Below are 13,320 nucleotides of genomic sequence, written 5' to 3' on the forward strand. Positions count from 1 at the left end.
GACTGGACTGTAGGCAGATCTGGACCTCTCTTGTATGCCTCGTGACCTGGGATTAGCTCATAGCCTGGCACATGGGAAGCTGGCTGATGTGAAGTCGCTGAGTCATGTCTGGCTCTTCGCGACCCCATGGACTGTAGCCTACCAGACCCCTCCATCCATGGGATTTTCCAAGCAAGAGTACTGGAGTGGGCTGCCATTTCCTTCTCCAGGGGATCTTCCTGACCCAGGGATCGAACCCAGGTCTCTCCCGCATTGTGCAGGCAGACGCTTTACCGTCTGAGCCACCAGGGAAGCTGGCTAAGTGGCTTACTTCCAGGTACCTTGTGGACTGATTTGTAGCACCTGGACTCCTGAGACCGCATTTTCACAAACATTTGTGGTGAAATCTTAACATAAACACTATTAAAATTAAAGCTGGGCATCCACATGCTTATTTGGGGAAAGTCAAGGAATACCGGTCTAGGAATCCATAAACCCAGATGCAGCCCAGGCCCTTCTAGGGGATGAGACGGACCATGGTGGTGCCTTGTGGGGTTCTTTGAAGCCCCCCAGCCTGTGAGCTCCTGGTCGTCATGAGAGAGCCTGGCGGTTCACCGGCAGGAACCCCGAATTCCCAGGGAGACAGTGGGAGAAAAGGTGTACTTCCATTGTATTCTTGCCAAACAGGAAAGCTGAGTTAGATCGGTTTTTCAGAAGGACTGACAGAAGGCCAATGTGTTTGCTTTCAGTAAGGAAATGGGAACTTCAGACCACGGACAGTACAAGAGTCGTTCCACAAAATGTACTGTCATACACATTTAGGTGATCTCATTAGTCCCTGAAAACCCAAAACTGTTTAAAGAGCAGCCACACTAAACAAAAAATCCTGCCCTTTCTCCCCACCTGGAAACAGCTGCACTATTGAAACAAGCAAAATGGGGAGAAAATTATTTAGGCATCAGACAGCCACGGAATAAACAGCGTTGTCAGCCTTGTGGGTGGGTTACTCCCTGTCGTCTGTGAAATGCAGATAATCCACCCTCTCTCAGCAGGCTTCCGAGGGTGAAGCAGGTCACAGAGCGCAGTGTGGAGACCCCCCAGCTCCCTCTGCCCCCTGGCTGGCACTTGCCCCTGTCAGCTCATCATCGCTGGATGGCGTCGTTGGCAGTTGCTTGTCTGTCATCCCACATGACCCACGAAGGCAGAAGACACTCGTCCTTCTTCATCCATGCTCTGCAGAGTATTTAGCGCCCGCTGGTGCCAACTGCTGACTGTCAGCCTAGGAGAGCCGCAGAAGGCTTGTGGAGGAGGCAGGCAAAGGGAGGAGCCTTGTTCTGGAGTGGGGAGGCGGCGTTCGGAGCTGAGGGACCAGCCTAGACAAAAGCAAGGAGGCATAAGCTTCGTGTACATATTTGGAGCAATTCTGTTCCAATGTGGCAATTAAAGATGAGCTGGGAGAAGGTTAGCGGAGACCACACGGTGCATAGTCCCGAATGCCTCTTGAAAGATCCAGCCTGTCTAATGGGGGCAATGGCAGCCACTTTGAGACCATAAGGGAGGAGCAACAGTGTCACTGTGACCTTCCCCAACCTGAAATTGTTGGCTTTGTAAAGCAAAACTTGCATGTGTGGGGTTTTCTTTGGAAGTCAGGGTGTGGAGAATTAGCTGATGTATGTCTCAGAATAGGTATAGAGAGTGTATGTGTGTGTGTGTGTGTATATGTATATGACAAAGAAAATCATTGCTTTATAAATAATAGTCCCTGAAGAAAATTGTGAGCAAAGGAAGCAACAAAGAAAGTACACAACTAAATATTAGGATAGTTATCAGCTGCTATAGAACAGGCCTTGAGTGACTTTAAAAGCAGTTCCATGATGTAGAGGACAATTATCTCACCTTTCTGACCCTTAGTTTTAAAAAAATCAGGAATGGATATTAGATTTTCTCAAATGCTTTTTGTATGTCCTGTGCGATGAATGTATGGTTTTTCTTTTTTGGTTTGTTAATGAAGTGGTTTATACTGACGGATTTTAGAATGTTAAACCAGCCCTGCATTCTTGGAATAAACCCCACCTGGTCTTGCTGTAGCATCCATTTGAGTCTTGAAACATAGGAAGCATCCTTAAGAATAAATCTGGCGGAAGCTGTGTGTGGAGGACCTGTGCCCTGCATTAGCTAATAAGAGACGGTGAGGTCCGACATAAGGCAGTGGGGGCACGTGGTGGAAAGGTGTGTGTGTTTCAGAGGCTCCTGTGGAAATATCGGTGCTGCTGTGTGGTAAGAATCAGTGTTGAGAGTGTGAGGCTAAAACTCGCTGCTGGGTAGCGTGGTGATGGCCTGAGTCCACCTTGCGCTTCTCCTGCAGCTAGAGAAGATCAGTGCTTTAGCAGCATCACAGAGGCATTGACCGTGCGTCTCATGTGCTTTTAAATCTGTTGGTAATCCTTGCCTGATTCAGTAACATCATTAAAGTTTTATGAAATGACTTTCTGTGTCTATTATGTCTTCTCCTTTTATCAAGCAGCCTTCTCCTGCAAAGTAGCACGTTGAGCTCAACTGCTGGGCCTACTCAATTACCCAGAAATACAACGCCTGCTAGAAAAGCAGAAACAAAATGCTTTTTTCCCCCTTTGATTTCTAATTCCGCAGTAAGAAATTGTTTAAAAACTTCAAATGGTGAGAAATTAGGGTTGTTTTCACTCTTCTTTTTTGAGATCCGTTATGGTCTTGGGTTTTTATTGATTCAGTGTGTTTTGATCCCTTAAAATTGTTTTTCTGGTTGCTCCACTTGTCACGGGTTTGGCCAGTGACAGCATTCTTGTGCCCTTTTGACATGACTCGTTAATCGTTGAAAGATGGATTGCTCTTTGTTACAAGCAGTTCCCCAGAGCAGGGGAATCGGACTTTCTTCTTGGGGAAGATGGTTTTCTTCTTGGGGAAAATGAGGCCCGAGGGAGTTGTGACGCTGTGAGGTTGTGCTCCCAGGCAGTGGTGGAGAGGGTCGCTCGCATCCCTGACTCTATGCCTGGGGGGCTCTCCCTGGCCAGTCTGTGCTTCGTTGATTGGAGTGCTGAGTCATCACTGCTCCCAGCCTGAATTCACTGTCTCGTTTGGACCGGTTACCTGCTCCCACCATGCTCCTCGTTGTTCCCTTAATATGCAAGCGTCTGGAACGTGATTTCTCTGTTTGTTCCCTTAACGTGCAAGCATCTGGAATACGGTTTCTCTGTGGCAAGCTTGCCCGAGGCCGAGATCGATGTCTACCTTCTGGTTTTGCACCGGATGCCACAGGGGAGGACCGACAGTGTGTTTCTGGCCCTCCAAGAGCCGGCAGTATGGAGGGACACACAGGTCACCAGAAAGCAGGCCAGATACGGGGAGGAGAGGAGAGCCGTGTTGGCCGAGGGTGGTGTCAGGTGTTCTGGAAGTTCCAGATCAAAACCCTGAGGTCAAGGGGCATGCATTTCGGATGTTAATTAAATTAAATTTGATGACGTGGAAAGAGTAGGGTTTTTGGAGTTTTAAAGCCAGTTTGGGCCCGGGTCTTGCTCCTGATGCTGTGATCTTAACATACTGCTTTCCTCCCTGTTTCTTTAAACTTCAGTGGGGGAGATATCATATCGTTTCCCCTCTCTTTTTTCCCACCTGGTGTAGTTTTGAGAATGATGTGATGTGAGAGAACTTTGAGTTTAAGGTCTCACCAAATGTAGTTAGTTGTTAATTTATTTGTTATAAATACACATTTCACTGGGCTGCAGAGAAGCAGTGGTTAGGAGCAAGGCCTTTAGCTCCATAACTTAGGAGCTATGCCACCCAGGGCAAGTGAATTAACCTCTCTGAGCCTTTTTTGTCTCTATAAAAGGGGGACAACTAGCACCAGTCTGGTAGGACGCCTGTGAGTTAAACAGAGAACAGCACTTAGATATAGGACGGGCTCAGCTTACTCTTACCGCTCTGAAGCTCACCGGCGGCTCTGCCCATAGGCAGCCTCCTCCCTTTGCCCACCTCACCTCTCTGTAATTCCATTTTATTTAAAATCTCTCCCAGAGGAGAGCACCATGCTCACTCTGCTGGGTGCCTGGAGCCCTAAAGGCTGCTGCTCACCAATGGGGTCTCTCTGAGCAGCACGGCCCAGGACACCCTTTTGCATCTCACTGCAAGTTACCTTAACTGCAGGAGAAATTTGGACTTGCTTGTGGAAGCAATAGAGCACCCCAGGGTTTTGGTGTGCTCTGACAGCAGGGACAAATCGGCTCCCTGACATTTCCAAACACCTTGGAGAGCAGTGGAGAAAAGGTCCTGTCTTTGAAGCTCATTCCTGTCATCTTCTCCCTGGGGGACCTCTAGCTGCCAGGTCGTGGGGCTTGGTTAGGCGCCAGTGGAAGACTGATTCAGCAAAGGCGTCACGGCGTGCTCCGCACAGATGCACTCTTGACATCTTGCCGAGAAGCCGTAGCCCGTCAGCACCATACCTCCGTTTGAAATGGGGAAACTGAGGCACAGAGCACTCGCTTCCTGACAGTTGATAGAGCCGACAGTGGCTTGTCTGAGTCCACGGTCTCACCCATGTCCTTCCCTCAGTGCCCCCCGCCCCCCAGCTCTGGCGGTGTGCAGGGTTAGGTGTGTGGCCTCTGGCCCTCCCCCGGAGTACCGCTGTGGACCCGCGCGAGGCTGTCCCTCCCCTGGAGCCTCACCCTGTCCCTGGCTGCTGCCCTTTTCTCTCCTCTTCCCCTTGGACACGCTCCTGAGTGGGAGTCAGACGAAACGGGGAAAATATGTCGCCAGCATCAAAACGACTCAGTTAAAGTACGACTGTGTTTTCACATTAAATATCAAGACCTGTCATCCGACCGAATGCACAGACGATGAGTTACAGTGTTGGAGATGAGAACTGTCCCGGGGAGCCACAGACGCTCTGTGACAGTGTCCGCAGTGGCCACTGAACAGCTGAACGGAAACTGACTCCGGTGTGTTTTCTGGAAGAGGTGTCAAGTATCGATTGAGCGCTCAGGATAAACCACCCGGTGGGCGGCGTCTGCGCAGGAATCCTGGAGCCATTCCGTTCCTGGTCAGGCTAGACGGGTGGCCGGCAGTGTTTACCCGGGAACGGGGCGGGGTGGGGGGGGGCAGGAGCTTGGTGAAATCCAGGCCTCGGGTCTTCTCCACTTTGTGGCCACTCCTCCGTCTCCCCTTGTATTTCATGACCTTGACGCTTTTAAGAAGTGCTGGTCAGCTGTTTTGCAGGCTGTTCCTTCCTGTGGGCGCCTTTGGTCTTTTTCTTACAATGAGACAGACCTGCCCTGCCCTTCTCGTTGCCTGTGTCAGTGATGCTGGCTTTGGTCACCTGGCTGGTGTCGCGTTTGCCAGCATAGTCTCCACGCTCAGGTCCCTGGGAGCAAGTCTCCAGGTGCAGTCCGTGATCAAGGGGTGGCGTAGGGGAAGGGAGGGTGGGAATTAAGCTTGGGCTTCTGTTGAGGGAGGAGCTAGAAGTGATCTGGAGTCCACTGTAAGCTGAGATCTCCAAGACCCAGGCCTCAGTGCTGGTGCGTCATTGAAATGTATTTTTCTGGGGGGAATAACCAAAATCTCCATTAGAAATGGCCTTTGGAATGCATTTTCAGGTTTGAGATTGTTGAGCCAGGGAGTTATGATAGTGTTGTAAAGAAACTTTTCTCCAAGTAGCTCAAGAATGGAGTCTGTGTGGCACGGGCTGAGACCCGTCTTCCCCGGCAGAATACTTGGTGTCTCCCTGCTCGATTTAAAAAGCCATTTCTACAGTATACTAACACATAAATATGGAATTTAGAAAGATGGTAACGATAGCGCTGTATGCGAGACAGTGAAAGAGACACAGAGGTATAGACCAGTCTTTTGGACTTTTATGGGAGAGGGAGCGGGTGGGATGATTTGGGAGAATGGCATTGAAACATGTATAATACCATATAAGAAACGAATCGCCAGTCCAGGTTCGATGTAGGATACAGGATGCTTGGGGCTGGGCTGGTGAACTGGGGTGACCCAGAGGGATGGTACGGGGAGGGAAGTGAGAGGGGAGTTCAGGATTGGGAACACGTGTACACCCATGGCGGATTCATGTTGATGTATGGCAAAACCAATACAATATTGTAAAGTAATTAGCCTCCAATAAATAAATTTAAATTAAGAAAAAAAGCCATTTCTGGGAAGCCTGGGAAAAATACTGAGTAAGTAGTGGCCGCTAGTTACTCACGTTAGGGAAAATGGTTAATAATAGCCCCCTGTGTGGCAAAGGTTCCGCTGAATACCCTGCGTCTCGTTTCTAGTACCTCCAGTGAACCTGGCTGGGTCGGTTTTGCAAGGGCTGAGGCCATGTTCCACACAAACTGGCTTCAGTCTTCTGGACCCTCTTTCCCGGGCTTGGCGACGTCTCCGGCCTGCTTGGTCTGCATTGTCTGGGTTTGCAGTCACAGCCCATCAAGGGAGCTGTGTGAAAGCCTGGGGTGGGAAACAAGCACAGCTGGCTTAGAGTCTCTTGATTAACCACAGCTCTAACGTGTAACATTTCTAAAGGGGACCAGGGGTATCTCGTCAGATGCCTGCCGTGTGTGGGCAGAGGTGGAAGATAGATGCCCACCTCAGAGGTGGGAGTCTCAGGCTGGGGGTGATTTCTTCCTGGGGGAGGTGGTGGGAGAGAGTAGATTCAGACCCCGGCTCTCTCCCCCGAAGGCCTGTGCTCTTTGCACTGTGCCTGGGGCTGTGAGCCCAGTGCAGAGCCTTGGAGTTTTTTCCTTCATGCATGCTGCCTATCACAAAAGTAACGAAGCTCCTTGTAGGAGAAATCTGGGAAGTTAAGAACCGTGTAGAGCAGAAGGGCAGGGTGGGCCCCGCCGTCTCTCTGTGCAGAGCTGAGGGCTGTGGTCACTGCTCTGCCCTTCCTTCCAGTGTCTCTGTGTTTCCTCTCACGTGGGTGAGGTCAGACTTTAGGGACAACGTAGTCTTCTGCCCGTTGCACTGAAAGTCGACCATACACTTTTCTCATTGCATGAAAGGCCTTCTTGCAAGCTTAGTTTTAAGTCACTGCCCAACAGAACTGCACCATGATTCACAGCTTGACTCTGCTGGTTTGACGCTCGGGTTGCTAGTTTGTGACAACAGTCACACTTTGACAGCAGCAGCTAATCTCATGGAATAGTGCACCGGCAGAGCCTCGTGAGCAAGGAGTTATGGAGCGGCTCTTACTTCAGGGCCATCCCCCCTGTGCAGCTGGGGAGCGAGGCTGGCAGGAGGAAAATGGTCCATTCTTCCTGCTTTCTCTCACATGCCAGGCATGTGTCAGGCCATTTAGGAGGCTGCAAAAAAGCCCAGGGGTCGATGATTCTTACTGAGGGTAGAGAGGAGGGGATTGAAAACCAGTTCTCGTGTGTGTGGTGGGTTCTGGAAGCAGTTGGGAGTTGCCATGTGGCAGATGGAGATGGTGTGTCACCGGTACCCGCCCCCCATGATGACAGTTGGGAAGGACAGATTCCAGAGGGTGTTTGGGTGGCTGGAGGGCTGCCTGCTGGACATCCAGGTGGACGTGGCTTATTAAAGGAGTAAATTTCAACTGCAGCTCTGGGGGAGCTTCAGGCTGGTGAAGTCAGTTAGGGATGACCAGCCTGTGGATAGAGGCTGAATTGTGCCGATTCCTTGGGATGAATGAGAGACATAAAGAGGAGCAAAGGTGGGTCCCTTTGCTGGGGACACCAGCATTTACGGGGCGTCAGGAAAGTGATTCAGAAACTCAGAAGATACACACACTTTTCTGGGGTTAAAGGAGTCGTGGTACTTTTCCCATTGTCTGTTTTTCACACCTTTATTGTAAATTAATTGACTGTAGATGCTTGGATTGACCTGTGCATCTTTTTCTTTTGGTAAACACCATTCTATTTTGGTTACTATAGCTTTTTAATACAGTTTGAAACCAGGAAATACGGTCCTTCCAGATTTGTTCTTAAGATTGCTTTGGCTATTTGGGGCTCCATACAGATTTTAGGATTGTTTTGTACGTGTTTTACTTTGTAATAAAATAGCGCTTAAGAATTAGGTCACTTAAGTTAATTTTAAAATATAACAATGGCTCGGAAACGAGCACTGCTGTTGCCAGTCACACAGCCTGTGTCAGACTGGGGGGGATTGTCTCCAGTCCTTCCCTCCATATATTGCTTTTTAAAGAACATGTAGCCCTATGGAATAGAAAAAGAGCCACCTGTGGTATGCTGGGGATTCTTACAGAGGGGGTTCTCTTAGATGCCGTCTGATGTCTCAGCAAACTTGGGTGCTGCTTCTGTTCGCTGCCATCCCGCTTCTTCACTGTGGTGGCGCAGTTGCCGGCACTGCTCAGGAGATGATGTCCTCGGCCGTTTCTCCAGGCCTGGCAGGCGCAGGAAGGGTCCAGCCTTGTCACAGGGTTAAGAGGAGGGCCAGGTCAAGGTGGTCCTGATTGCCACCAGGATGTGCTTTTAGAATTCAAAGTTTCTTAAAGTCAGCTCTCAGGAGTCACTAGTCAAGAGGCACAAGGGTTTGTCCTGCTAGTTCCTGATGGTATTTATTGAGAACGAGATAGAAGTGCTCTGACTGCACGGGGGGTTGAGGATGCATTTACTAAAATGACATTTTTCAGTGGATCAGTGTGCACTAAATCTTTAAGAAGTGAGCATGAAGGCAGAGCCATGCAGTCTAAGAATTAGCAGACCTTAGCAGCAGTGCATCAGTAGTGATGCTGTTTTCTGTCTGTTGAATAACAGCCTGGGCAAGTAGCCATTTTCAGAAATATTTGTGAAATTGAATCTAAAGTAGTGGGCAGCTATTTTTGGAAACCAGTCTTTCTAAGCCGTATTCTTTTGATTTAGCTGGAATGTGTAGAAAATAGACTGACAGTCTTCTGAAACACTCACCTGCTTCCATCCGGAGACTGTAATTTAATATTTTTTGATACATGCATGCGCTAGGAGCCTAGAGAGTACAATTTCCAGCTTCCAGAACAGAAAGGAAATTCACGCTAACGCCAGACTACCTCCTTGGGTGGGACTTCACCCGCCAGCACTGGGCTTCTGATGGTCACGTGGAGAAGGGGTTCCAGGCTGCAGGCCTTTGCTGCCGAGTTCACAAAGGCTTCCCTGAAATTGGACTGGGAAAGTCTGCACGCAGATTGAGGGAGTGGCCAGGAAGCAAGCCATTGCCCAGCGCCACGGGCATCCAAAGAGTTACAGGAAGTCAGGGCTTCACTGCAATCTGCAAGGAGCAACCAAGTCAGGTCTAAAACTGCTCTATAGAGATTCAGCCAGAGACACATGAACTTTCTACATGAGGTCATTTCTGCAGAGGATGAGCACAGTCAGAGACCACAGACTATAAGAGGAGACAGACTGAAAGCGGCTTTTAAATAGGCCTGTTGGAAATGAGCTGGAGGGTAGCAGAAGAAATGGAGCTGCAAGTATGGAACAAAAGCAAGCAGATTTGTAGAAGAACCAAGTGGATATTATGAAAATTTTAAAATTAAAGAAACATAACTATTGAAGTAAAAAAGAATTAAAAGCATAGAGCAGATGGGTTACAGAGAGGGCTCGATGCGATTGAAGAGTGAGGAGCGGATAAGTGAATCGGAAGATGGAGCTTAAGGAGCCTCCCAGAATGTGTCTCCATAAGACAGATGGAGAATGTGAAAGAGGAGTTAGGAGGGTCTAATGTATGTCTAATAGGAGTTCCAGAAATAGTGAACAGGGAAAAATTCTGGAGAGAAGAGTGTTCAGAGATAATGAATGATACCTTAAGAAACAGTGAACCCTTAATTGAATGAGTACATCAAGTTTTTAGTTTTCAAGTTTAGTGAGAATGATAAATCCTCAGATCCAAGAAGCTTAACAAATCCCAATCAGAATAAAGACAGAGAACAGCACATCATAATCAAATTGCTGTGAACAGGTTGTATTGAGGGAAACCTTTAAAGCATCCAGAGAAAAAGCGTACACTCTATGGAAACAACAGGAATGATTATAGACATTATATCATGTCCGTAATGTAGGCATCAAGTAATGGTTGTCAGAAAAGAATACAGCCAGAGACCATGGGATGCTGTCTTTCACTCGGCAAAAGAAAATAATTGTTAACTTAGGATTTTATATCCAGCAAAAATATCCTCAAAGAAAGAAGGTGAAATAAAGACCTAGGGGCAGATGTCGAGAGAGTTCATCTCTAGTCAAGACTTGTTCTGCAAGAGTACTTAAAGGAAGTGCTTCAGGTGGAAGGTGTCAAGAGTTCCTATCTTGAAAGCGTTGGAAAGAGCAGGAATATGGGTAAATTAAAATGCTTATTCTTAGAAATTTAAAACCTTTGTTAGGAGAAAATTAATCATATTGTAAGCAAAAACACCTGTTTTATTGTTTCAAAAGATATAAAAAATTATGACAGAAATAGAGTAGAAGGGAGAAATGGAAATATATGGTGTTAAGTTCTTAAACTGTATATACAAATGCATAATAATATTATTTGAAGATAGATTATGGTAAGTCCATAGATCAGGAATGAAGAAGTAAAGCTCTTTATTTCCCTGAAACATTTTTATGTACATAGAAAGCCCTAAGGAATTTACAGATAGAACACTAGAACAGTTAATTTAGCTGCATAATAGGATACAGGTCAATATAAAGAAGCCAATTTTATTTCTATATAATACTAGACATTTAGAAAGTGAAATAAAAAATGCCATAGCACTTACAGAAACAACTGAAAAATCATATACTTATGAATGATGGAAGAAAAGATGTGTAAGAACCATACATTGAAATTTACAAGAATTTCTTTCAGAAAAATACTCAAATAAATAAAGATATTGAGTTGTACATATTCCTGGATTCAGTTCAGTTTAGTCGCACAGTCGTGTCCGACTCTTTGCGACCCCATGAATTGCAGCACGCCAGGTTTCCCTGTCCATCACCAGCTCCTGGAGTTTACCCAAACTCATGTCCATAGAGCTGGTGATGCCATCCAACCATCTCATCCTCTTTCGTTCCCTTCTCCTCCCACCTTCAGTCTTTCCTGGCATCAGGGTCTTTTCAAATGAATCAGCTTTTCACATTAGGTGGCCAAAGTATTGGAGTTTCAGCTTCAGCATCAGTCCTGCCAATGAACAGTCAGGGCTGATCTCCTTCAGAATGGACTGGTTGGATCTCCTTGCAGTCCAAGGGTCTCTTAAGAGTCTTCTCCAACACCACAGTTCAAAAGCATCAATTCTTTGGTGCTCAGCTTTCTTTATAGTCCAACTGTCATATCCATACATGACCACTGGAAAAACCATTGCCTTGACTAGACAGACCTTTGTTGGCAAAGTAATGTCTCTGCTTATTCCTGGGTAGTGATACCTAATATTAAGATGACAGTTCTTTCCTTAAGTTGATCCTTAAATTCCAGCAGGCTTATTTTATAAAGAAATTAACAACTTGATTCTAAAATTTGTGTGGAAGTGCATTGGACCTGACACACCCAGACAACAAAGCTGCAGTAATCAAGACAGTATGGTGTTGGCATAAGATTAAACAAGTAGATTAATGGAAACAAAATATGGAGTCTAGCAATAGACCTATATATACATAAATTCAGTTGATTTTGGACAAATGTGCCAGGGTAGTTGAAAGAGGGAAATGATGAACTTTTTCAACAAATGATGCTTGAAACAGTTAATTAACCCATATAGTAGCTCAGCTGTTAAAGAATCCGCCTGCAATGCAGGAGACCCTGGTTCGATTCCTGGGTCAGGAAGATTCACTGGAGAAGGGATAGGCTACCCACTCCAGTATCCTTGGGCTTCCCTTGTGGCTCAATTGGTAAAGAATCCGCTTGCAATGCAGGAGACTTGGGTTTGATCCCTGGATTGAGAAGATCCCCTGGAGAAGGGAAAGGCTACCCACTCCAGTATTCTGGCCTGGAGAATTCTATGGACTATATAGTCCATGGGGTCGAAAGAGTCAGACACGACTGAGAGACTTTCACTTTCCCATGCCAAAAAGCAACTTTTGAGACTTAGACCCCAGACACATAAAAATTGAATCAAACTGGGTCATAGATCTAGAATATAAATGGTGAAGTTGTAAGGTTTGTCAAAGAAAACATCAGAGAAAATCTTTGATCTTGGGGTGTGCAAAAATTTCTCAGGGCACAAAGCGTGAGATATGAAGGACAAAATGGTAAGTTAGACTTCATGAAAATTGAAAATTCTTACCCTTCTAAAATCACTTTTATGGAAATGAAAACAGAAGCTTTATCCTTGGAGTTAAGTATTTGTAAAACATAACATCTGTTAAAGCACTTGTGTCCAGAATATATTAAAATAAACAAGCAAGACTCTTCAACTCAACAATAAGGAGACGAAGAACCTGATTTTTAAAATAGGAAAGAAACTGAGCAGCTAATGTGTCAGAGAAGATGCATGGATGGCAGATGCTCATGCGGAGGCCTTGGGACCGTGTGCCTGGTGGGGACCGTGTGCCCGGTAGGGAGATGCAGACCACCGCTGTCCTGGGCACACTGTCGTCTATTAGAGGCCGAGGTGGGGACCAGTGACCACTCCCAGTGTTGGCGAGGGTCCTGGCGGGGAGCCGGGGCTCTCCACCCTTATTAGTGAGAGTGTTAAACCGTATGCCTGCTTTAGAGGGCTCTCTAACCATTTCTTACACAGTTACCTTTGTGATGCGGGAGTTCTAGATATTTTCCCTCGAAAAGTGAAAGCATAGGTTCATGTAGACTTGGCTGGGTTTAGAGCAGCTTCATTCATAATAACCCCAAACTCAAAAAAAAAAAAAAATGCAAAAGTCTGTGACCACATAAATGACGGAACAAACGGTGATATATCCATACAGTGGACTATCGCTTGGCTGTAAAATGATATAAACCGCTGATAGTCCCAGCAAGACAGGTGAATCTCAGAAACATTCCAAACACAAGAATGCATGCTGTGTGAGTAAGGAACTCAGAAATGTGTAAAACTAAGCTGCCACGACAGGAAGCAGCATGCTGGAGACCAAGGGCGGAACAGACCCTGGCGTTGACAGGAGGCGAGAACTCGGAGGGGACCTGGAAATATTCTACGTGTGAATCGTGCCGGCGGTCACACCAGCAGTTTCGTTTATTAAAGCTGTTGTTCTGTCTGCTTAATGTGGCAGCGTTATATTGCCCGTTAATTATTCTCAGTAAAATTGACTAACACAACTTTCCTGCGCTCAGAGAAGTCCTCTTTGACTTGGTTCTCTCCCCATTCATCCCGCTGATGTGTTCGGTAGTGCCCTGTGTTTTTAGTTATGGAATCACTCAGCTCCCACTGAGTTGTAATTG

At 46.7% G+C, this 13,320-nt stretch overlaps 1 protein-coding gene across 7 annotated transcripts in view; it reads left to right on the forward strand.

The window, feature by feature from the left end:
• Positions 1-13,320, forward strand: part of TRAPPC9 (trafficking protein particle complex subunit 9) — a 405,352-nt gene that overhangs the window by 143,217 nt on the left and 248,815 nt on the right. Inside the window, exon 18 of one of the 7 annotated variants that reach the window (XM_060419988.1) lies at positions 1-13,320. This exon is cut by the window's right edge and continues 19,867 nt beyond it. The exons of the other annotated variants lie outside the window; for them this stretch is intronic. Within the exon in view, the coding sequence (XP_060275971.1) occupies positions 1-45 (45 nt within the window). The 3' untranslated portion in view covers positions 46-13,320. 7 annotated transcript variants of the gene reach the window in all.

This window comes from Ovis aries, chromosome 9, assembly GCF_016772045.2.
Source record: "Ovis aries strain OAR_USU_Benz2616 breed Rambouillet chromosome 9, ARS-UI_Ramb_v3.0, whole genome shotgun sequence".
NCBI lineage: Eukaryota > Metazoa > Chordata > Mammalia > Artiodactyla > Bovidae > Ovis > Ovis aries.